At 39.9% G+C, this 25,433-nt stretch overlaps 1 protein-coding gene across 4 annotated transcripts in view; it reads right to left on the reverse strand.

The window, feature by feature from the left end:
* FLT3 (fms related receptor tyrosine kinase 3) overlaps positions 1-25,433 on the reverse strand; it is a 74,447-nt gene that overhangs the window by 8,055 nt on the left and 40,959 nt on the right. For 3 of the 4 annotated variants that reach the window (XM_039520455.1, XM_039520458.1, XM_039520457.1), the window contains 12 exons: positions 23,905-24,073; positions 18,753-18,859; positions 15,771-15,882; positions 12,800-12,978; positions 10,421-10,527; positions 10,195-10,327; positions 10,000-10,104; positions 7,777-7,887; positions 5,439-5,592; positions 4,783-4,913; positions 2,429-2,553; positions 925-1,047 (listed from right to left, as the gene is read on the reverse strand). In XM_039520455.1, the coding sequence (XP_039376389.1) occupies positions 925-1,047; positions 2,429-2,553; positions 4,783-4,913; positions 5,439-5,592; positions 7,777-7,887; positions 10,000-10,104; positions 10,195-10,327; positions 10,421-10,527; positions 12,800-12,978; positions 15,771-15,882; positions 18,753-18,859; positions 23,905-24,073 (1,556 nt within the window). The remainder of the gene's footprint in view (positions 1-924; positions 1,048-2,428; positions 2,554-4,782; positions 4,914-5,438; positions 5,593-7,776; positions 7,888-9,999; positions 10,105-10,194; positions 10,328-10,420; positions 10,528-12,799; positions 12,979-15,770; positions 15,883-18,752; positions 18,860-23,904; positions 24,074-25,433) is intronic. The other variant, XM_039520456.1, reaches the window with a different exon arrangement.

Consider the following 25,433-nt stretch of genomic DNA (forward strand, 5'->3'; position numbering starts at 1 on the left):
CACACTCCTCCTGGGTCTCAGGTTACGAAGGCACCACCATAGCATAGGTACAGACCGCTGGGCAGCCTCACCTGCCCTGAGGTCCTCAGCAAAAATCACACATCTAATTCCCACCACCGAAATATTGGTGCAGTGCACAGGGAAATGGAGGTACACACAGGCTTAGTATAGGACAGTAAGACTCACATGCAACCTAACAAGATGAATAAAACCCCACTTTGTCACACCTGGGAAACCTCATCCAAGTCCTCATTCTCTCACAGATCAAAGGAAACACCCTGGGTGTCCCAACGACTTCTTAAGTGTGGCCACAGAACTTTTGTTTTCTATCCTTACTCATCCCTGTCCTCAAAAGCCTCCCCAAGCCTTTACATTAGTCTAAAATAATACATTCATTAACAGAGCAAGCTCTAATTATTCCCCCTCCCCCAACACACACACACCAAAAAATTCCAACTCTGGAGCTCATGTTGAAATCAACGATGACTCAGCCTGCATTCTTTTCTAAGATCTTGCTTCCCTCACCCTTCTTCTGTAGTATATGAAACTGAGTGGCTTTTATAAAGTGCTGGTTATGCCATATTGACTTAAATACAGTGACTTCCCTGGAGCTATTCTGCTTTGCACTAGCCGAGGATCTGGCCCACAGTGTTGTATTCTTAAGTTAACTAATGTTTAAATTACTATACAAACATTTGCAGGGTCCAGCCCAAATCTGATTAGGCTAATACCAAATCTACTATTTTCATTTGCCAAGGCAAGAAAACTTTTTCAGTGACACAGTGAGGTTACTCTCCTGTATGTCCAGCTACATGTATAACTACCAGCTAGTATAACTATCCCACTGTATATGCATTTATCAGCTCAACAGTTCCTTATAGTTTTTACAATTATGTGAAAAATGTAAAGTAGGCGTGAGCTTACGTTGCCTCTGATGACGTAGTTAGAGTCATTCATTATATCTCTAGCTAGACCAAAGTCACATATTTTCACTACTTTTCCACAGGTCACTAATACATTCCTGGCAGCCAGGTCTCTGTGAATGCACTGTAAAGAAAGAATGGGTTAGGGTTGTGCATTGTTTTACAACAGATGGAAGTTGTTATTCATTGTTCTTGGTTTCATCGGCAAAATCTTGCACCTTTCCCTGCTCAAACAACTTTACCTGCATTAATGGAAAAGTGAAATAGCTTGGCTTTACAATGTTAATATGTACAATGGAAAACAAGATGTCAGAACTAAAGTCATAGTTACTAGTTGTTTATGGAATAATATTACCTGTTTATTATGAGGAATGGGAGAAGGCTGAGATTAGAGAGGTGAGTGGCTTATTTAATTCTCTCCCCAGCAACTATCATTTCAGAGGGGAAAAAAACAACAGCAGAAATACAGTTTGATTATACACTGGATAAAGCTAAACCTCCAAAGGGCACCAGAATGCTAATACATAGCTTGAGCCACAGATGTTTTCTGTTTGACAGCTAGAGCCCACCACCCCCCTCTTCACTTCTGCAAGCAGAAGGAATTGAAGCCTGTATATCTGGGTTGGGAGTGGGAGAGGAGACTGTGGTAAGGGATGGGGGTTGGAAGCTAGCTATTCTCCACAGCATAATCCACTACTCCCCACAGACCCAATCTGTAGTAATATGGATAGGTTCATTCTCTATGCTGTGGAGACACAGACACATCCTAAGGTTTGGTTTTATAGTCAGAAGTAATCAGGGAACCTCAAGCAACATGGCTTCTATAGAAGTGATTGGGCTGACGTCCTCAAGGTGCCCTAGCAGCTGGGGAACAATGAGCAGGCTTAGGTCCTCAGCACAAAGGTCCTTATTGCTCCAGCAGATCTCCCAGGATATCTGTATGGCTCACCAAGAACCCATGGGTTTAAGAAGCTGAACCCCGACCCCTTCCACTAAGGCAAACTCTGCCCTGTGACAGAAGAATGAGGCATTTCCAATCTTCCTTAGAAAGGAGGACATAGCCCTTTAAACTCTACTTAATCTTATTGGAGATCAGTGGCCGATTAATGTACAGGACTATGGGGCCCGTGCCCAAGGTCCCCAGCCTGAAAAATGGGTGCCCCTTGTGCCCCACACCCTCACCCCACTCCCTGGCAAGAGTGCTGGGAAGGAGGGCTGAGGAGACTGCAGGCAAAAGTGGTGTGGAGGGGCCCCCACTTGCTCTGGTCCATGGCCCAACAAAACAGTAATCTCCCTCTGGTCGCATATGCATCAGACCTGGCTCACACACAGTCAAGCCTTAAGGCACAGTCTAGGAGTATTTTATTTTGGTTATTTTAAAATCTGTAATAAAGATATGGTTTAAACCTGTCACTTCACAGTTTTCTATTTCAGACAGCCTGCTGCTAATTTGATCTATCTTTCTATTCTTTACACTCTAAACATTGTTCACAGGTTAAACATACCAATTTTGATTCAAGAAACTCCATTCCTTTGGCAACTTGATATGAGAAGCAGAGAAGATCTTCAAAGGTGAGCATATTGAAGTCTTCCTCTTCATACACCCTTCTATTGATATATTTAATTTCTTCTGTAAAACATAAGCAGACCTTGGGCTTGTGAGTACCTGGGGACACTCGGGAAAGTGAAGATGAATTAACTGAAGGTGTGAAGCTGAATTGCAGGAGTTCAAGTGCACTAAACCTCTGGGTGGACACACTCATTCAGAAGTAAAGTAAAGCAAAGGGCTGGTCTACACTGCGGGGGTGGGTATCGATCTAAGATACGCAACTTCAGCTACGTGAATAGTGTAGCTGAAGTTGAAGTATCTTAGATCAATTTACCTCGGGTCCTCACGGCGTGGGATCGACGTCCGCGACTCCCCGTGTTGACTCCGCTACCGCCGCTCGCTCCGGTGGAGTTCCGGAGTCGACGAGAGCGCGTTCGGGGATCGATATATCTTGTCTAGATGAGACACAATATATCGATCCCCGAAAAATTGATCGCTACCCGCCGATATGGTGGGTAGTCTGGACGTACCGAAAGTTTCTGTAGCTTAATCCCTTTCTCCATTTATCTCAATAAATCATTACAATTGGCTTGTCTGATACAGTATCAAGAAGCATAATCAGTGCATTGTGCACTTATTCTTCTCACACAGATAAGGGGAAGGTGTCAAGAGTAGATGTCTTCAAAGTCCAGTACCACTTTTATTGTTATTATTTCTATTACTGCTAATAAATACATAAAATAATTGCAAGCAAAATCCTGAGATCCTTACTAAACATTGGCTTAGTCGTTATACTAGCAAATTCCTCTTGACTTCGATAAGAGCAGATCAAGAGCTAAGGTTTCAGTCAAAACTATAACTAAACTAATAAACGTAAAATACAATTTGTGACTTTACTTTTATTGTTATTGGCAAAGTTATGAGATCCTCTTTCTCATGCACATATGCACACACACACTTACACTTATAGAGGTGATACTGATGTGATAGCTGTGCAGCTTATATGATAAGATGCATTTTTCTTACATCTATAACCATCTTACCTGTTCTCTACCAACTAGTCCATCTCCGCTGGAACTACAGGCCTTGTCTATAGGAGAAGGCTGCACTCAATTAACTTAAGTAAATTTTTTAACCAATTTAGTTAAGCCAGTGCAATACCCTGGGTGGACTCTCTTCTTTTGGTTAAAGTGTGGCTTACTTCTGATTAGTTTAAACTGATTCCTAATCAATTTAAAAATGAACTCAAATAAGGGTGGCAACCCAGTCTTTTTCAGCAGTTTATGTAAGTTTCCTGCAGAAAAGGACCTGGGGATTACAGTGGACGAGAAGCTGGATAGGAGTCAGCAGTGTGCCCCCGTTGCCAAGAAGGCCAATGGCATATTGCGCTGTATTAGTAGGAGCATTGGCAGCAGATCAAGGGAAGCGATTATTCCCCTCTATTCGGCGCTGGTGAGGCCACATCTGGAGTACTGCATCCAGTTTTGGCCCCCCCATGACAAGGGATGTGGACAAATTGGAAAGAGTCCAGCGGAGGGCAATGAAAATTATTAGGAGGCTGGGACACATGACTTACGAGGAGAAGCTGAGGGAACTGGGGTTATTTAGTCTGCAGAAGAGCAGAATGAGGGGAGATTTGATAGCAGCCTTCAACTACCTGAAGGGGGGTTCCAAGGAGGATGGAGCTAGGCTGTTCTCAGTGGTAGCAGATGACAGAACAAGGAGCAATGGTATCAAGTTGCAGTGGGGGAGGTTTAGGTTGGATATTAGGAAACACTATTTCACTAGGAGGGTGATGAAGCACTGGAATGGGTTACCTAGGGAGGTGGTGGAATCTTCATCCTTAGAGGTTTTTGAGGCCTGGCTTGACAAAGCCCTGGCTGGGATGATTTAGTTGGGGTTGGTCCTGCTTTGAGCTGGGGGTTGGACTAGATGACCTCCTGAGGTCCCTTCCAACCCTGATATTCTCTGATTCTATGTTTCTAAGTCAGTTTTCACACCTTTAGTTAAACCCATGCAACTTTCTCACATTCATGAGGCCAAATTCCAATATTCCAAATCTCTGAAACAGGCCTTTAAAAAAAATCAATCTGCCATCAAAATGTTTCCGTCTTTCCAATCATGTATGGAATTGCTGTTCCCACTCCAAATAAATAAATAAATAAACAAATAAATAAATAATCTGTCCCTACATTTTTGCTATAATCTAGATCTATTAATTTCTCTCTATTTCTATACAGGTCTCTAATACAAACTAAGCAAATTTGTTTTTTACAATTGTTACTCAGAAGAAAATGCTTAATTTCTCACCTTCCTCCGAATATAATGTAATCCCATTTGATCCAGAGGTCAAATCTGAGTCTTGCCTTAGTTGCATTCCTCCAAAGTCATCCATTCTACACAATGAAATATATGATCCATTTTTTAATGTTGTCCCCTGTCTGGAGTAGGGGGCATATTTAAAAAAGTTGCATATTTCAAATAAATAATAATCTAAAATGTGAACTGTTTTGTAATGAAAAGGGCATCAGTTGCTGCCATTACAACCTTTGGCACTGAATTATTACTTATTATACATCTAGCATGGCCCTTTAAAATGCCAAAATCCACAGAAGGGGTTTCATGATGCTTGCAGTGCAATCGGAAGAACTGCAGCAAAAATAGGACCATTTTTTTAGCCAATTCCCAGTGGGTTTCTTCCTGCAGAGAACCAAAGATTGGAGTGTGATGAGCCTAGAATTCAATGGTGTTCTTTGTTAAAGGACACTCCTCAATTCACTCCTTAAGCTAGATTTGTTTATTTACATACTGGCCCCAATCCTCAGCTCTTCAAAGGAATTATGCCAATTTACAGCAGTTTTCTTTGCAAAGAGTTCCGGGACCTGTGCTTGCATGGAGTTGCATCAGTGCAAGCGCTTGACTGATAACAGGTTACTTATAGTTCAAACTGTTACTGAACATTTTACCTGGAGTTTCGATCCAAATGGAAATTGTGGTAAAAGCTGAAATTGTGCTGTTTGAAGATATCTGTCCATGTCCGGTGAAATATTTCTCTTTTGTTCCTTAAGTAGTTCAGCAGGTCACCATAGCAACAGTATTCAAAAATCAAGTAAACTGGTCCTGAGATAGTTTATGGAATGAATATCTATTACTGTCTGGGTACTGGATGTACTGAAGCAAACTTTCTGGGGGGAAGGAGTGCCTCCCTGGTGAAGCCCTAGGGAACCCTTATTTTCTCCCTATATTAAATGTCTGAACCTTTCACAGTTTCCATATAAATAACTGGTACTGATGAATATGAGGCAAACATCTCAGAAAATTTGCCTGGCTGACATTGCCAAATGTGTATCATCAAAGGTGGATTGGGGATCACTAAAGGGGAATAAAGATCCCTCCCAGAAATGTTACCAGAGGAGCACTAGCACTAGTGACTAAAGGCCAGATTTGTAAAGGTATTTAGGCACCTAGTGGGATTTTCAACAGCACGTAGGCACCTAACACCCATTGAAATAAATGAGTTTTAGGCACCTCAGTTTTAGGCATCGATGAGTTTTAGGCACCTTTAAAAATCTGGCTCTTAGTGTACAGGACTGGAAGGTGCTATCCATGAAGATGTAGCTTATCATCCACACTAGATGGAGTAGGCACAAAAGATGAGGTAGAGTCCAATTGCTTTTGGGAAATGACATAATGGCTTTTGGGGGGGGTGTGTGGCAAAGAATGTGGTTTTCCCCTAAAGCCCAGACCCCTTCCTCTGAGAGTGTGAGAGACTTCCTGGGACTTCGGACATATATACTCCTCCTTCAAACTGCTTGCTGGAGAGAAAAGCCCTTCTAATCGGCAGCTTTTCATATTGCTTTACCCACATGCTGTCATTACGGTTGGGGCCCTGCTTAACAGTATTTTTTGTTATGGCAAACTGAGTTACTATTGTTTGATTTAAGCCACTTTCATTCATAGTGTTTTATTATTTTGTTCATACACTCTAGCAATCAACTCTGTTCTAAGACAATCTAGAACAAAGGTGCCGCCATATGTGGGCATAGTCATTGGTGGGGCATTTTGAGTATATTTACACAGCACTTGGGAGCAAGGCTCTTGACCTGGGCTGACAGACCTGGGCTAGCAGGGCTTGCTCTAAAAATAACTGTGTAGACAGCACTTTGAAGTCGTAGCTTGGGCTGGAGCTCAGGCTCTGAATCCCCCTTATCCCCCCAGGCTTAGCCGCGAAGCTAGTCACAATGATCTATTTAACTGCCCTCCTTTTCTTTTCATGACAGAATTATTGTTCCTATGAGCTGGGAAAATTAGATTTCATTGTTATTATTATTTCTGCCTTAAAATAATACCTATGGCTCAAATCTTCCCTATTTTTGAGAATGATAAATGTAACAAATCAATTACAAATACAAACGCCAGGCCCTGCTCACACTATATAGCTTCCTTATACTCTCTCTGTTCACTAGTACAACTACATTACTTAAATTGTAAGCTACCTGGGGGCAGGGCTCATCTTTTTATTCTGTGTTTGTACAATAGCTAAGCACAATGGGGTCCTGGTCTATGACTGGAGCTCTTGGGCACCACCACAATACAAACAATGAATAACAGTAATCCACAATCTTTCCCCTCTTATTTTTTTTCCACCCTCTCTCTATTCTTCTCTTCACTCCCTTCTTTACTTTTTCTTTCTCTTCCCTTCTCTGCTTCACTCACTCCTCATTCTTCATTCCACTCTCCTATTTTCATTTCATTTTTTAACCCGTCTCCACTTCCTTTCCTGCCAATCCATCAGGCTTTCTAGTCTTCTTTATCCCTTAGTATTGGTCTTCAAACAGTTTTTGTATCATTGTAACTATTTTGGTGATTTTCTACTGCAAAAAATAAATAGGTACAACCCCCAGTGTGGACACCGTTATATTGATATAAAGGTGCCTTATGCCAGTATTCCTTATTCCCCTTTCCTCACAGGAATTAACTGTTCCAGTATAACTGCATCCACAGCAGGTGGGCTGTGCTATTTTAATTATACCAACTATACTAGTATAGTTAAAGTAGTACCATTTTTCCATGCAGACAAGCCCTTAGATTCTCTTTCATTTTACCCTCACTTTATTTTCTGCATCTGGGCTACTGCATAGCACAACATTGGAAAAACAAACAAACCATGGTATTTGGGATTTATCAGGATTCACAGATGTTTCATATTGCTGCTAATGACCAATTTTTGAGGTATTCATATTCCATTCAGAAGTCTTCTTTACATTGATTTAGGTTAGTATATTTCAATGTGGTGTTTATTACCTGATGTGGTGCAAGCCCCTAACAGATTCACAATGTTTTCATGGCTTCCAATATGAGTCATCATTTTGAGCTCTGACATTAGAGCATCTTCTTCAGAAGGGTCAGATTTTTCTGTAAATACAACAGCAATACAAACTTAGAAAAATATTTACAGGCTAGAGTTTGAAACCTAAAAAGTTTAGGTTCTGTGCGGCATGCAAAGCTTTCTGTTTACATTAATCCCATTGATATAAAGCTGTGACTGTGTAGAAAATTGTTCTAAAGAGTAATACTTTAAGATAAATAGATATTCTATCTGCTATATATCACAGCTGGAACTCTCTCTCTCTCTCTCTCTCTCTCTCTCTCTCTCTCTCTTTGTGTGTTTGTATTCCAGCTACAAGCTTTGTGAGATGATTTTGTGGTCTTGAAAAACAGATATTATGAAAATGACAAAATAAAGAACGGTTGGCAGATTCTGACAAGTAGCCAGAATTTGCTTTAAATATGAGACAGGGAGACAGATATAGAACCAAATTCCTTTTTAAGTTTATATTGCTATAAAATTGAACCGTGTTCAGTAGGGCTACTTTGCATTTAAACAGTTGTAACTGGGAGCAGAATTTGGCCCATAATTTTTCTCTATTGTCTCTCCTGATTCAAAACTGAATAATGCAATTTTGAGGGAAACCATAGCTTCCAACTTAAAATTATATGGAATTGTCTCAGTCATAATATGGAGAAGCAGTACAACTACTGACTCATAACTTATTTCTCATTTATGCAATTCCCTGCATTCTGATTGGCTGAGGGAGTCTATGTTCATGATTTCTCATCCACCATAAAGTATACAAATAATTGTATTCCAATTGGCTAATAAAGGCCGTTAGCCAATTAGTGTACAATCATTTCAATAATGACTTTATACCTGTTTTTCAATAAATGTAGAATCATTATGCAAACTCACCTCATCTAAATCTAGTTAATAAATACAATTTACTTTATTAATTTAATTACTCGTAGTTGGAGAGAGAGGAACTAATAACTAATAACTCCTCATTATGCAAGAGAGGGGGAAGTATTGGATGGGTAAGAAACTGAGGCAGTCATGTCTGTTCTGAAGGCAGTAGTCCATGGAGATGAGGAATCCATAGTAGCCAATCAGAGAGTAAGGGTGAGAAAATGGAAAGTATATTTCCGTGTAACAACAAAATGAAGGTCTTTTCTGTTCCCTCAGTAAAAATGGTACCCTGTGCTAATGAACATCTCCTTTGCATCAGAGTTCATTTAGCCCAAAATAATGTCACTTTACCTCATGAACAGGAAGCACTCTCTCTATATCAATCAAATATAGAAAGAACTTTAAAAAAGTTACTAGAGTTAAAACTTTGCCCTACCACAGCATGAAGGGGGCCGAATTGCATGGCAGAGCTGGTTTCTCCAACGGGAGAGTCCTTCTAGAATCCGGAGGTGGGAAACCCTCTTAGGACTGGCCTTGTGGGAAGCCCTCTCAGGGCTGACACTACATGACTGTTAAGCCCTGCCTTCTCTTCTGGATGGAGTCCATATTTCCACCTCTGAATGCCATATATGGCAGTTGGGGTACTGGGTGACCATATCACAGGAGGCAGGAGGGACCTCACCACATCCCAATGGTTTGATGGGGCAAGTTCTTTCCAGCTGTGGAACAGCTGAGAAACTAAATGGCCTGCAAAGCAGGGAAGACAAGACCCAGCTGGGTAATGTGGACTAAGACAGCATCCATAAGTAGCAAGTCCACAACAGAGCTGTTAGCTAGGCTCCCTCCAAATCCCCATGTCCAACTCACCAGAGCTGGCCGGGCTTACACTGGGAAGAGAAGGATGTATCCCATTAAAAGATGCTGTAGCAGGTATGCAACCTCTGCCATGTGGGAGGCCCAGGAGTCCTTCCCTTGAGGGGCAATGCCTCCCTGTGCCCCCCAGGAGTGTCAGAGTTCTATCCTTTCCCATACTATTGGTTGTGCCTTAGAGACACACTCTAGAATTTAGTTAATACATGGAATAAACTACAAAATGCAGCAATAAGAATATGCAAAAGGAACAACTTTTTTAGAGCTAAGTAAGTATTAAAGTATAAAAAGGACTGTGAGGTGCAATTGCTAAGGGAATTGATTTAGAGGGGCTTCTGGTGCTGTTTCTACCTTAAAACACAAACGATAAATCACTGCTTGTGAGAGCAGTATCTTTCTGTGATTTACTGTACCTTTTAGCATTTTGACTGCAACTTGGACTGAAACTCCTGTTTTACTAATTCCATAAGCTGTCGCATTCACCACTTTTCCAAAGGCACCAGAGCCAAGTGCCTGCCCTACAAGACAAAATGAGTTAAGGTGATTTCTAGTTTAGTGCAATGCAAACTAATACGATGACTTCATGGTTTACATAGCAGATTGCTCACCAAATTCCAGATTTTCTCTTGGAAACTCCCATTTGAGATCATATTCAAATTCACTGAAATCAATGTAGATGTACTCATTATCTGAAGGACCAACTATCTGTATCATTTGCATTTGGCTTTCATATCTAAATTGCTTCAGAAATGGAAAAATTGTATTAGTCCAACAGAGAAATAGATTTCTAAGAGAGGGGAGTGGACAGCATTCATTTAAGTTTTTTGCTTTTACCTTTTTGTATTTATGAAAAATAAATATAAGCAAAACAGCTATAACTGGAAGGCAAAATCCAGTGGTTGCATAGAATGAAACATTATCTTGGAGGGAAAAAACAGCTCCTGTAATTTAAAAAGATATATGTTACTAAACAATGAATCAGAACTGGAATATAATGTTAGGTTACGAGGAACAGAGTCAAATCTGTCCTGTTTGTATTATCTCCACTATTTTCCATTCCCTTTGGCCTGACTCTGAGAATTGCCAGTGGGAATTACAGGTGGTCAACATCTCTCAGGGAACCAGATCATGCCCTTCAAACCTCAGTACATGAGTAAGATCCTCTGTATGTGGATCAACCAACTCTCATATGAAGTTGCCTCTGGAGTAGAGGTGATCCAAGATGCAAAGATTTATGCAGAGGGAAGGGCAGGGTCTGGGTGACCCAGATTTGGGTGAGGGTGGAGCTGGGAGAATACACGTTGTTTCCCCTTTACACCACAGAGCTTATCATGTCTGTGATGGGAAGATACCTTTAATGAGGCTCCAGGGACAGCTGAAGCCTGGGGAGTCCCTGGTAATGTAGCTATGCTGCCAGATAGCAAAGGGGACATGGAGCCAGAGTGAAGGCAAAAGATCTCCACATAGATGCACCTGATCTGCTTGAGGTCCCTGGTCGGCACCATGATCCATTCCACATGGGACAGACTGACAGCCCAAAGTGGAATGAACAGACAGGAACCCCTTGTCATAAATATTTCCTCCTCTTAGCCTCCTCTTGTTGATTCTACTGCGGGAAGAGGTGTTTAATGGAAGTAACCCCATTGACTTCAAATGTCTTTGGGTCAGGGCTTCAATTAGTGCTGTGAATGAGTTGTATTCATAACAAAACAAGATGGGCAATACTTATAAACTGGGTAAGTCTGAAACTTATTTTCATTCAAAAAGTGAATGTTATATGACTCTTTAACCCCTTTGACATCATTGTTCAACCAGATGCCGTTATGGCATGTTGCCCAGATCCCAGGGAATCTAAAGACAAGCAGCCAAACAAATAAAAAGTCATCCAAGGTTAACTGCATAACCCCTGCCTCAATGCAGATATAATATAAAGAGTCACCAGTTAACTGAGGACCAATTACATCAAACCTGCTTAGAGTATTGCTCTGCTATTGCCTAGTTAACACCATAATGCCAAAATTACCAGGTCTAACTTTTTCATCATACAGATAAATACATCCTTGCCCATTCAGAAAATTAACACCAGCATACAGTGTGTGCCATCCACACAGTTTACTCCAGTGTAAACTAATTATGTTTGACACATGCTTACAAAAATTCATTGCTCATTAAATTCAAAATATTAGACATTAGATGACTGGATTCATAATACTTAAATATATTCTACACATGTTCTCATAGACATTCCAGTCTATGTACACCACTAATCAGTGTACATCACTACCAGGCTGGGTGTCAGAAAGACAAATTAAAATGACTCAATAACTAATGGTAGTAAAATTGGAATTCCCTGCCTTTTCCTTGTTATATTTTTATGATTTTAAGACACTCAAGGTGAAAGTGTGTGACTTTCTCTCACAAAAGCAGGCTGACTGCTACCTTCTACTCTTTCTTCTCTGTCTACTTCCTTTTTTACTATATCTGCAACATGTCTTCTGAAGGTCAAAACTGAGCAACTTTAATATCCTTTATGACACTATATAGTGTGTATGTGAAATGGTACCGGGTAATATCTATCACTTGTGGTCAACGCATTTACTGAATTAAGACAACATCTTGTCTTTTCAAGACAAAGGAAATCTTTATGTTCAAACTGAATAAATTACATATTTGCCCTCTTTCTAAATAATACTGCATGTTATTTTCTGTAGCTCAGATATTTTTCCTCATGCAATATCTATGGGCTGTAAATCTTTAGTCTCAAGACATTCAAACAGAACATGACCTGATAGCCACATTGCTGCTTCTTTGCAATCAAACATAAAAGGAGGATCTCATATATTTCCATAAGCAAAAGGGGCTGCACATCAATTTGTAACTTAATTTCCAGGTATAGCTTACTCATAGGAATAAAAAGCAGGCCTCTAGATTCACAGGGTGTGATTCTGCAGCTGACTTTAATGGAAGAATAATCTGCTTTGGGACTGCTAGATCTGGTCCCAAACACCATATCACTGAACTTAAGAAAAATATCATGCCAGGAGAGACACAAATTTTACCCACAATTCCACTCACAGTCTGTGTGGAATCCTATATTTTATTTGCAAAGAATATTCAAATATGAACCAACAATACAGATGATGACATAGTTTTCTCTTTGTAGTCTTTTAATAACTTGAGATGGCCTGCACTGTCTCAGTAGTGGTACAGTACCTTGTTGGTTAATGAATCTCTTCGCACAGGATGAGCCAACAGAATTGTTTGCACAGCACTCAACGGAAAAGCCTATCACTGTATCCTGTATATCTAAAATGCTGCTGGAATGCCAGGACCCAAAAGTTTTCCTCTCATGTGTGTCACTCCAAATCCCTTCTGTGATTTCTTCTGTACAACTAAAAAGAAATGAGGTCCAGTTATGATTGTTACAACTTGCACAGGGCTTTGGGGAGGCCAAATCATGAGAGGTGGCTGATGTTTGTGCTAGAGAGGAGAGTATTGCTGGGCTTGATTTTCACTATATTATTATACATGATGATATATACATCTACATACATTATACATTAGATAGATAGATAGATAGATAGATAGATAGATAGATAGATAGATAGATAGATAGATAGATAGATAGAGTCCAAAGCAGACTGCGAAGAGTTACAAAGTGATCTCACTAAACTGGGTGACTAGGCAACAAAATGGCTGATGAAATTCAATGTTGATCAGTGTAAAGTAATGCACCTTGGAAAACATAATCCCAACTATACATACAAAATGATGGGGTCTAAATTAGCTGTTACCACTCAAGAAAGAGATCTTGGAGTCATTGTGGATAGTTCTTTGAAAACATCCACTCAATGTGCAGCGGCAGTCAAAAAATCGAACAGAATGTTGGGAATCATTAGGAAAGGGATAGATAAGAAGACAGAAAGTATCATATTGCTGCTCTATAAATCCATGGTACACCCACATCCTGAATACTGGGTGCAGATCTGGTCGTTCCATCTCAAAAAAGATATATTGGAATTAGAAAAGGTACAAAAAGGGCAACAAAAATGATTAGTGGTATGGAACAACTTTCATATGAGGAGAGATTAATAAGACCAGGACTTTTCAGTTTGGAAAAGGACGACTAAGGGGGGATATGATAGAGGTCTATAAATTCATGACTGGTGTGGAGAAAGTAAATAAAGAAGTGTTAATTACTCCTTCTCATAGCACAAGAACGAGGGGCCACCAAATGAAATTAACAGGCAACAGCTTAAAACAAACAAAAGGAAGTATTTCTTCACACAAAGCACAGTTAATCTGTGGAACTCCTTGCCAGAGGAAGTTGTGAAGGCCAAGACACTGACAGGGTTCAAAAAAGAACTAGATAAGTTCATGGAGGCTAGGTCCATCAAGGGCTATTAGCCAGAATGGGCAGGAATGGCGTCCCTAGTATCTGTTTGCCAGAAGGGAATGAGCGAGAGGAGATGGATCACTTGATGATTACCTGATCTGTTCATTCCCTCTGGGGCACCTAGGGTGACCAGACAGCAAATGTGAAAAAATTGGGATGGGGGTGGGGGGTAATAGGAGTCTATATAAGAAACAATCCCAAAAAACTGGGACTGTCCCTATACAATCGGGACATCTGGTCATCCTAGGGGCACCTGGCATGGGCCACTGTTGGAAGACAGGATACTGGGCTAGATGGATCATTGGTCTGACCCAGTGTGGTCGTTCTTATGTTCTTAAGTTCTTATTATTATTGTGGGGGTTGGGAGTAGATGCTGGGTTTTCTTTTTATTTGATTTAATTTTTAATTTTGGTAAAGGCACCTAGAGCCAAGGATAGGGTTTTTTTTTGTATATTATGGTCATATCCTGAGCTGGTGCAAATCAGCATAACTCTGTTGCTTCCAGTGGATCTATGCGCGTTTACATCCGCTGAGGAGCTGGCCCTATGACTCTACATAAATAAAAAAAATAAATAAATTCAAGGGATATTATCCAGGTTCTACTTCCAGCCTTCCATCTGGGTTTCACTTTGACTGTTTCTCCATCACTCTGCCCACTAATGCATTTCCGCTGGGGCTACTTCAAACCCTCCAGAGTTCTCAGAAGCTTCAAAATAGCTGCCATTTAAAAAGATTAACCTGCCATAAAAATGCTTATCTTTCCTGTAATGCATACAGTTTCCTCCTCAAAATTACACTTGATTAAGGCTTAGAATGGAAAACATTCAGTCCCAAATGAGAAGCAAAATTTAAGTCTAATATTTAGAAAGAGGAATTTTATATCAAAGGAAAGAGGAGATTGCCACATTTTAATGGGACACACAACACTTTTTCTAGACCTACATGTTCCCAAGACAATCAGCATTTTATATATGAAAAGCTACTTCAAGAAATATTTTAAATTTACCAGTTATATGTTTTCCTCTCCTTTTGATTTCTGTACAATTAGACTCATAGAAAGAAGTGGATTTGGATGCAAGGATAGAAAAATTATCATAATATTTAAAAACAACTTTCTAAAATATTTTAAATCTCATACATAACGTTCCATTAATATATTTGATCTAGTACCTTAATTTGAATGTAGGATTATTTTTTTGAATGAGCTTTGTAGAATGAGTAACGCAATGTTGACACAGTGCAAGAAACACCCTGTACCTTGAAGTTTTAGGGCCTGATTCAATCTCCATTGCAGTAAATTGAATGACTCATTGACTTCCTTGAGCATTAGATCAGATCCTCAGTGCACTTCCAGATACTGAAATGGCTAGATAAACCAAAAGAATATCTTGACACTTTGATGTATTCCCTGACAAATCCACTGGTGCTGATACTTTGATTCATTAGGACCACTAAATGCACCAAGGAAAGCTTTTATGGAATCCAGTATTCATACTGGGACACTGTGCAATTAAATTAATGTCTAACTACTGTTCTAGACACAGCTGTGTTTATTTCAATATAAAGAGCTTCAGATACACATGCTTATGGGCCTGATGTTGCTTCTATTAAAGTCAAGGAAAAACTCTGATTTAGTCTGATTCATCCCTGTACCAGACTATTATTTTACATGTACCCCAAAGTTCATCTTACAGTATCCTAGTCACTGGCTAGTCTTTATTTAGCCAAAGAAACATCAAAAATAAGAACATAGAAATTAAAAAAAAGGGCAAAAATGTCTTTATTTACTTAGAAGAATCGGGTCCTGGACATTTCCTCCAGGTCCAAGATGGTGCAGGGTAACTATCAGAGTAGCAAGAAATATCTTTTGATGTTGACTGTATTGTTACTTCAGGTTTCCCTGTAACAAACATATCACAAAAAAGTTTAATATAATACTTTAGTCAATAATACAGTTAAGTCTATTGGGTTACACCCAGGGATGCTGGAACAATTTGTATAGTGGGGGGTGCTGAAAGTCACTGAACCAAACTGTAAACCCTGTATATAATGGAAACCACTTCAAGCCAGGGAGTGCAGCAGCACCCCCAGCATCCCTAGTTCCAGCACCTGTGGTTACACCACACCCAAAGTAATCAAAATCTACTTAGGTATTTATAAAGTATTGTAATGGAGACAGGGAAGTGAAGTGATTGACCCAAGATCTCACAGTGAATCAGTGGCAGAGCCAAGATTAAAACTCAGAACTTCCTGACTCCCAACCGCAACATAATCATTCCTCCAAACTATCAAATTCTGATTGCCTGACTCCCACTGAAGAGCATTTCTTTTGTTGACAGTTAATGTAAAGCAATGACATGATATTACAGGCAAGTCGCATCTTAGGCGCATTTAACATGCATGAATTCAGCTTTGCGTGGTCGGCAAAAACAGGGAAAAAAAAGAAAAACAACAATATAAAAACTGCATCTGTAGTGCGGGTGATTCCCCCCGCCATTCAACTCAATGAGTGTTTCACTATACATGGTTTTTGCTTTACGAGCTAACCGCAGAACGGAACCCCCGCGTAAAATGAGACTTGCCTGTACTAACATGTAGCAAAGCTGAGATTTTTTCAACAAAAAATACTGGATGCAACACATAACACATGATAGTGTAGCACTAACAGGTACTAAATGTTCATGGGTTTGTGATGGTCAGTGCTTGTTGGAAGTATCACAGGGTAAGTCCCTTCTTAATGCAGAGGGGAGCAGGGCAGGGGAGCCCAGACCCTCCTACTCCACTGGGATCTGGCACCCAAGACCACCTTAACACTGCCCTCCTTGGGCCACTTCCTACCCCTGACTATATTGGCCAAGTTTTGCAGTCTGTAGCAAATAGGTAATGGAAAAATGGTACTAACTGCCGCTCCTGTCTGTCTGGGTGCACCCCTTTTCCAAGAATGGCTTTTGCAGCATCCCTTCTCAGGAGCTCCCTGCCTTGTTAGTCCCCTTCTAAGCTGTGTGACTTTCTTTTAAGCTCCATCTCCATCTGGCGCATGCTCTGCAGGTGAGGCTGGGCGGGGTCATCTGGACCCAGAGTTGCTCTTTAACGTCTTTAGTTCTAGGGCAGGGTTATACACCTCATCACAGGGTTCTGGGATGAATTTCGTGAACTCGTGAATGGCATCAAGAAGCCACAAGCAGGGTATGGCAAGTTATACCTAATGAGTGAATCTTCTCATATCATTCTATCCCATTCTCATGGATTAAGACTATTTTGCCTTTTTGAAGTAATGTAACTGTATTACAGTTGGTGCCTGCCCACTGTAGTTTTCTTAAGAAGTTTTCATTTTCTTGCTCTATTTTTGTCCACGCTGTTGGTGGCACACTAGAGGTAGGAATTCTTTGTAAAAGACTATTTCCTGATCATATTTGATGGCTGAGATGTCTTCGGTATTTTCTGCTAGGTTTTATAGGGCTTGGGGATTTCTAATTAACAATCCAGTCACATAGGACCTGATTCTCCTGTCACATTGGTGTAAATCAGGAGTACTTCTATTTAAATCAGTGGAGCTCTATCGGTGCAAAACAGGCGTAGGATACAGGTGAACAAGGCCTAGAGAGTGCTCAGCGAGAATGAAACAAGAAACAGTGAGGCTATGTCTACACTGCCCCGCAGACTGGACTACGGGGTGTGAATAGCAGTGTATACCAAGGTGCTGCACCGTAGAACCTGTGTGGATGCTGTGGGTGCAAACTAAAAAGTTCCTAGTTCGCATTACCACAGTCCTCTTTAAACAGGATTACATTAATCAGAACTAGGAACCTTTTAGTTCACACCTACAGCATCTATATGGGGGAGTTACCAGGGCAGCACTTTGGCATGTCCTGCTATTCACACCCCTGAAGTCCAAACTGCGAGGTAGTGTTGACATCTCAGAAGCACATGACAGCAGCTGCTACATGATGAGTGTGAAAAAATTCTGACAGGAGCTTACCCCCTCTCCTGCTTTTTTAAACCTTTCCCATTTTGATGACATCTGTCGCTGCAGTAATATTTTCAGGACAGGCATCTAGTTTTCAATATATCACTGGGACTCAAACTACCTGAGATAGGTCTACACTGCAATCAGAGGCGTGTGTGCAGCTCAAGTAGGCCTACTCACGCTAGCTTTGATCTAGCTAGCCTGGCTAAAGGTAGTAGTGAAGAGCTGGGGTCCCTGCCACGGTGTCTTCATTGCTCTTTTTAGCTGTGCTGGCTAGCACAGGTATGCCTACCTGAGCTATAATCACACCTCCAATTGCAATGTAGATGCACCCTTACTGTACTCCAAAATCTGCAATATGCAAGTCAAAAAAAATCTCCCAAATAGGTGGTAGAAAGAAAAACAGACTTGTTTATGAGATGCACAAATAAAAACATAGTTAGATGGGAAACGTTAGGAAACAGAAGACATTAGCAAGCAGCCTTACTATTGGTTAAATCTCAAAATTCCCACTTACCCAACCTTTTTTTCCTCATAAAAACAGTTTGCTTTTTTGTATTGTCTAATATATCTGACAACTAGTTATAGTTCACTCTTACTATCCGAAAAATTCCTGATCTACAAGGTGATAAATTGTTACTTTTTTTCTTTGGTAGGATGAAAGAGGAATGGGAAAGAAACAACCTATTGTGTGAATTCCTGGCCCCATTGAAGTCAATCGCAAAAATTCCACTGATTGATTCCAAAGGGGTCAGGATTTCTCACCCATAGATTTCATCAAACCCGTGCGTTTTTTTACTTACGTTTCACATACAACATCATTGTTTTATTCACATATGTATCATCATTTTCCGCATAGAATACGTACTCCCCTGACTGATAATTATGATCACAGAACCTTGAAGAAATGCTGTTGAGAAAAGAGGGGGAAATGCTTAAGTACATTTACAGATTACATGTAGTCAAGATGCAAATATTTTTTTAAAAATCAAGTCGTTAACAAAGAATCCAAAATAAAAATTTTCTGAATAAAGAAATGTAAAACCAGTCTCCAGACATAATTATATTCTCTATGTGCTGTAATGAAAGGAAATGGGAGTGATTCCCAAACCTGTTCATTTGATTGTTTTATTTTTGTCTGGATTGTTGTCAGATTTGAGAGGGAACTTTTGTTGGTTCATCAGTGATAGAAGAGTACTTAAGGGAGATGCTCCTTGCATATAATTACTGGTGCTCTAGGGCAGTGGTTCTCAACCAGGGGTCTGGGGTCCCCTGGGGGGCTGTGAGTAGGTTTCAGGGCCAGTATTAGGCTTGCTGGGGCCCAGGGCAGAAAGCCGAAGTCCCACTGCATGGGGGTGAAGCGTGGGGCCCTGGGGCCCGCCATCTGGGGCTGAAGCAGAAGCCTGAGCAACTTAGCTTCATGGTGCCCCCCCGTGGCATGAGGCCCTGGGCAATTGCCTGCTTGCTAACCCTTAACACCAGCCCTGGCTTTTAGATGCAGAAAACCAGTTACTGTGGCACAGGTGGGCCGTGGAGTTTTTATAGCATGTTTGGGGGGGCCTCAGAAAGAAAAAGGTTGAGAACCCCTGCTCTAAGGTACAGATGTCCCCATTTAAGGGAATAAAGTTTTTTGGCTAGAAGAATTTCAGTCAGTGAATAGGGGTAAAGAGGGCAGGCATCTGAGGAAAATCTATGTCAGAAGAGAAGAAACAGCCAGAATCAGCAGGTACTGTAGATGTACAGGAGAAAGAAACAGTCAGCCCTGAAAAAGAAACCTGGGGCAGGGAGTGGGGTGGGAACTAAGTAGCTTTTATGTATCAGAGGGGTAGCCGTGTTAGTCTGGATCTGTAAAAGCAGCAAAGAGTCCTGTGGCACCATATAGACTAACAGACGTATTGGAGCATGAGCTTTCTTGGGTGAATACCCACTTCGTCGGATGCATGTAGTGGAAATTTCCAGAGGCAGGTATATATATGCAGCAAGAATCAGTATGGAGATAACGAGGTTAGTTCAATCAGGGAGGATGAGGCCCTCTTCTAGCAGTTGAGGTGTGAACACCAAGGGAGGAGAAACTGCTTTTGTAATTGGCTAGCCAGTCACAGTCTTTGTTTAATCCTGAGCTGATGGTGTCAAATTTGCAGATAAACTGAAGCTCAGCAGTTTCTCTTTGAAGTCTGGTCCTGAAGTTTTTTTGCTGCAGGATGGCTACCTTTAAATCTGCTATTGTGTGTCCAGGGAGATTGAAGTGTTCTACAGGTTTTTGTATATTGCCATTCCTAATATCTGATTTGTGTCCATTTATCCTTTTACGTAGGGACTGTCCAGTTTGGCCGATGTACATAGCAGAGGGACATTGCTGGCATATGATGGCATATATTACATTGGTGGACGTGCAGGTGAACGAACCGGTGATGGTGTGGCAGATCTGCTTAGGTCCTGTGATGGTGTCGCTGGTGTAGATATGTGGGCAGAGTTGGCATCGAGGTTTGTTGCATGGATTGGTTCCTGAGTTAGAGTTACTATTGTGCAGTGTGTAGTTACTGGTGAGAATATGCTTCAGGTTGGCAGGTTGTCTGTGGGCGAGGACTGGCCTGCCACCTAAGGTCTGTGAAAGTGAGGGATCATTGTCCAGGATGGGTTGTAGATCCCTCATGATGTGTTGGAGGGGTTTTAGCTGGGGACTATATGTGATGGCCAGTGGAGTTCTGTTGGTAGCTTTTATTAGACAAGCCACATAACACAGAGTTATGAAGCCAGCCCATCCATATGTAGTTCTAAAGCAAGAAAATTCACACTGAAGAGAAGTGTCATTTTACCTGCTGACTGAGGCCAAGATTTCCATTCATGATTATTGATTTTGAGTGCCTCAGTTGTAGAGTGATCAACTGGGACACCTTCAAGACATGATAGGTGGTAGAAAGAAAAACAGATTTGTTTATGAGATGTCTAGGTGCTCAGCACTTTCTAAAAATCAAGCCCTCTTTAGAGTGTCTCCAGTTGGGCACCCAAACGTAGATGCATCAAGAATCACTAGTCACGGGAAAGAAATAAGAAGAGCCTTTCAAGAGTCATTTCTTGGGTGTCTGCATGTAAGCACAAGGAAAGGTGAGAGAACAAGATGTACATGAGAGCATTTGCCTTCATGGAATTGATTCACCCATAGTAAGGAAGTGAAAAGCAGCAGTGTGCTAAGCACAGAGATATGGTCTGTTTTATAAAGAGAGAACAGAAAATGGAAAGTCTGAAAGAACCTGTTGTTGCTCTTAGCACTTAGAGGAACTAAAGATGGTGCCAATTTTTTTATAGCATGAATTTAAATGTTAAGGAGCAAAGTTCATAGTACAAATTTATTATAAAATGCAATAAAGAGGAACAACTTGATAAGGATATAACAGAAATCAAAAAAGGAAATAAAATCAATAAAAAGGATATGAAAGGAACAAAGTAGAAGTGAAGGGAGATATGATTACTCAACCATAAACCGAAACATGCAAAGCTGAAAAAAACAAATCAAACAGGGTGCTATAGAATGTGATTGCATATTTATTTTTTAATGTATTTACTTTTCTGTCCATTGAACCCATCTGCAAAATGGGTACAATAATAATACTTAACTACCTGCCTTCTTACAGGGGCATTGTGTTGGCTGAAATCTGTACAGTGCTTTGAAAATCTAAAGCACTAAGTATGACTATCTGGGATGCTGTAAATGTAAACATTTTAAAAACAACATTTAAACAAAACTTATTCTCTGGGTTCTATGCATGGAGCACCTGGGCAGCTATGTCCTGTAACTGATGCAGCTTGACTAGGACTTGGTTACAAGAATTTTGCCTGAAGTGACTATGGTGTGAACAAGCAAAGCCAGGCCTGCAATAGACAGAAAAGGGTGGGCTTTTCACAGAACTTGGTGGTCACCACTCTGGAGTATGATAGTAACATGCATTTCCATGCTGAAAAAGCAATCTAGAGTGACTTTTATATTCCTGAGATCAAGTGGTGACCCCACCCTCCTGTATATCACAATTACCTAAACCATCTCAGAGTTCCTCAAAAATACTATTTTTGGCCCATCAGCATCACTTTACTCTTATCTGGGTTGAATCAACTGTCTGTCCCCCATCACAACGGTCTGCCAGACAATCAGACAGCTAGGAGACAGTCTGCAATAGTTGGAAAGTAAATAAGCTGAGTATTATCAGTGTGTAAGTGGTATCTCTTGGACAAGGATGAGTAAATGCTCATGACTACCTTCAGCGAGCTCATCTCCAGAAATGATCTTATCCACTGAAGAACAGATCAGCATACTCACACCAGGGACTGCAGATTAGTCACCAAGACCCAGTAATCAACTCTACCAAAGTCTGCTGACAAAACTAATGTTATCAACAAAGACAGATCTCTTGCCTCCATTGCCAAGAGAAGATCATTTACCAGGCTGATCTGTGCTGTCTCTGTACTATGTGAAGGTCTGACTCCAAATAACCAATCTGATTCAGATGATTAGCCAAGTCTGTTACAAAATAGGACCAATAAAAGCAGCAAAGAGTCCTGTGGCACCTTATAGACCAGGGGTAGGCAACCTATGGCATGCGAGCTGATTTTCAATGGCACTCACACTGACTGGGTCCTGGCCACCGGTCCGGGGGGCTCTGCGTTTTAATTTAATTTTAAATGAAACTTCTTAAACATTTTAAAAACCTTATTTACTTTACATACAACAATAGTTTAGTTTTATATTATAGACTTATAGAAAGAGACCTTCTAAAAAGGTTAAAATGTATTACTGGCACGCAAAACCTTAAATCAGAGTGAATAAATGAAGACTCGGCACATCACTTTTGAAAGGTTGCCGACCCCTGTTATAGACTAACAGACGTATTGGAGCATGAGCTTTTGTGGGTGAATACCCACTTCGTCGGATGCATAGGACCAAAATAGGACCAAAAAGGCTTAAAACTAAAGTGAAGTGTAACATAACGATAAAGAAAGCAAAGCTAAAAAGTGAAAGCAAGATTGCAACAGAGTTTTAAGCAAAGAATTAAATGTTTTAAGACTATGAGGAACAAGACATCAGCACAGGAGCATTATGTCCTCGGACCTGGCACAGGCCAGGCATAGACAAGACTAGTTAACATTGCTAAAACGTTAACTTTTTGCCTGACTTTTCACAAAGTTAGAGGTTAGAATGCTGTATGACTTTATTTTGCAAAGTTGAAAAGAAACTCGGAAGGAATTAAATAATGATATCAAGAAATTAGGCTGGAGAATGGATACATCATTAGGACTAGACAGAATCCATGCCAGAGCTTTATTATAGGAAGTAGCAGAAAAAATAGTTAACACATTTTTTTCAAAACTTTTGTAACATGGGAAAAATCTGTGAATTGGACAGCTAGTAAAATTTCTGTAATGTAGACAAGGCCTAAGGGATCTACTAAAGGTCTAGGAAACTACGTGCCAATAAGTTGGCTTTAGCAGCCTGAAAGATACTGGGAACATGAGCTAAGAATGGAACAAGACTAAGGAAACACTTAGAAGGTTATAATTCAGCCATGGATGATCAGAATGGGTTCATAAAAGGAGAATTATGTCTAAGATCAAGAAACTGAGTTTTCCGAGGATATAACAAAATAATTGAAAGAGGTATGTTATGTGCATAATTTGGGAAAGTATTTGTTATAACACACAAGACTAATCAAATGTATAACACAAGATATTTACATGAGTTGCTGTGGAAGACTCGAATAACATTACAGAACATTTTGGTAACACTGCTTCACCACTATATCGATCTATTTATATTTAAAAAATAACATTTAACTTAAAAACGAAAACCATACTCTACATGTTAAAAGAAAAAAATGAACAAATACTTCCATTTTTTAAAAGACAAAAAATAAAATAAGTATTTGTACAAATTATAACAGACAAATATTCAGAATAGTTAAGTACCTGTATCCATCTGCATTGTATCTTTGCTCACAAGGAAATGATTTTTGGGAAAAAATCCATATACATCTAATTGGTGGGTATGCTTTAAGTTTAATTTCAAAACAAAACTTTTCCAACAGATCAATCTCAAAATCTTCTCTTGAGTCAGTTACATTTATAAATCCCTTTTCTGTAAACAAAATATTAAAATTCTGTTATAAAAGCTGCCATTTAATTAAGGAATTTGAAAATGTGCACATTTTCATTCTCATTTATTATTGCAAGTTATAAATGCATTGGTCATAAAATCACTAGTGACCATTATGTTTATCTACAAAAAAATCAGGTGCAATACTGAGTGATAACATGCAGGTTTTTGTCCTGATATTCCATTCCAGTCTATGTGTAAATGCTCTGTCTTTGAATGAACCAATCTGATTGGCTTGGTTAATAAAAGACTCAAAGATCTTTAAAAATACAGGAACTCATCCATCTTTCTGCCCCGCAAGTCATTTTGAATTGACTACAGTGATCATCCTGTGTAAATTTATTTCACTCAATTGTAAATACTTATTCCAAATGTTAATAACTTAAGATTTATAAAATATAAAGAAATACATCAGTGCCAGTGTAAGCATCTCTCGATGGCTGCTGCCATTTCTTACCTTGTTAACTTTGAAAAGACAAAACAAAATATATATCTACTTCTTTGTTTGTTCATTTTATATATATAATGAAAAATAGAAAAGTAACCTTAAAATGTATTAAAATTATCAATTAAAAAAAAATCTACATCTCACAGGGCCTGCTCCAAAGTTCACAGAAACCAATGGAAGCCTTTCCAGTGGCTTAGGATCAGGTCCATAAAGAAAGAAAAAAAACCCCAAAAGACGTGAATTGTAGTAAATAGTGCTGGTTTGGGCTTTTCTTTTTAAATGGTTTTCTTCTGGCCAAATCCACATGCTCTGTAAAGCACAGTTTTCTCTATCATTTAGCAAATAATATGGTGGAAATTCCCAAATAAACCATAAAAATGGCCAATGCTTTAAAACAAGAAATGCTTCCTTTTGTGTGAATTCTCCAATTTTTGTGAGCTATAAACGTCTTGGGCTTGGCTGTACAAATGGGACCAAGGGGAGTATTTTTCATCTTTCCAGGTGGAAAGTCATTTGAAGTTATGCTGTGAGCACCATCCAAACAGATTGGGTCTAACAGCTAATTCCATACTGCCCACAAGTACCTTGAAATAAAGTGACACCATTTCTCTACAAAACAGTTTAAACAAAACAGTTTTTCCTCTTACAGCTGAAAGAAAGGAGTGCAGGAGTGAGTGATCTGATCTTCACAGCCGTTCCTTTTTCTGTTTACATGTGGCAGTTTTTGGATTTCTATTCAAAATGTATTAAGAGTAATTATTTAGGGGCCATGGGAGTCAAGTTGAAACTCCTAAGTGTGAATATGATCTTTTTTTGTTTCTGTAATTATTTTTACCTTTGAACCTGGTATTCAGCAGCTTAAACCATTTATTTTAAAATAGCTCCTCTCTCCTG

The sequence above is a fragment of the Mauremys reevesii genome, linkage group 1 (assembly GCF_016161935.1).
Source record: "Mauremys reevesii isolate NIE-2019 linkage group 1, ASM1616193v1, whole genome shotgun sequence".
NCBI lineage: Eukaryota > Metazoa > Chordata > Testudines > Geoemydidae > Mauremys > Mauremys reevesii.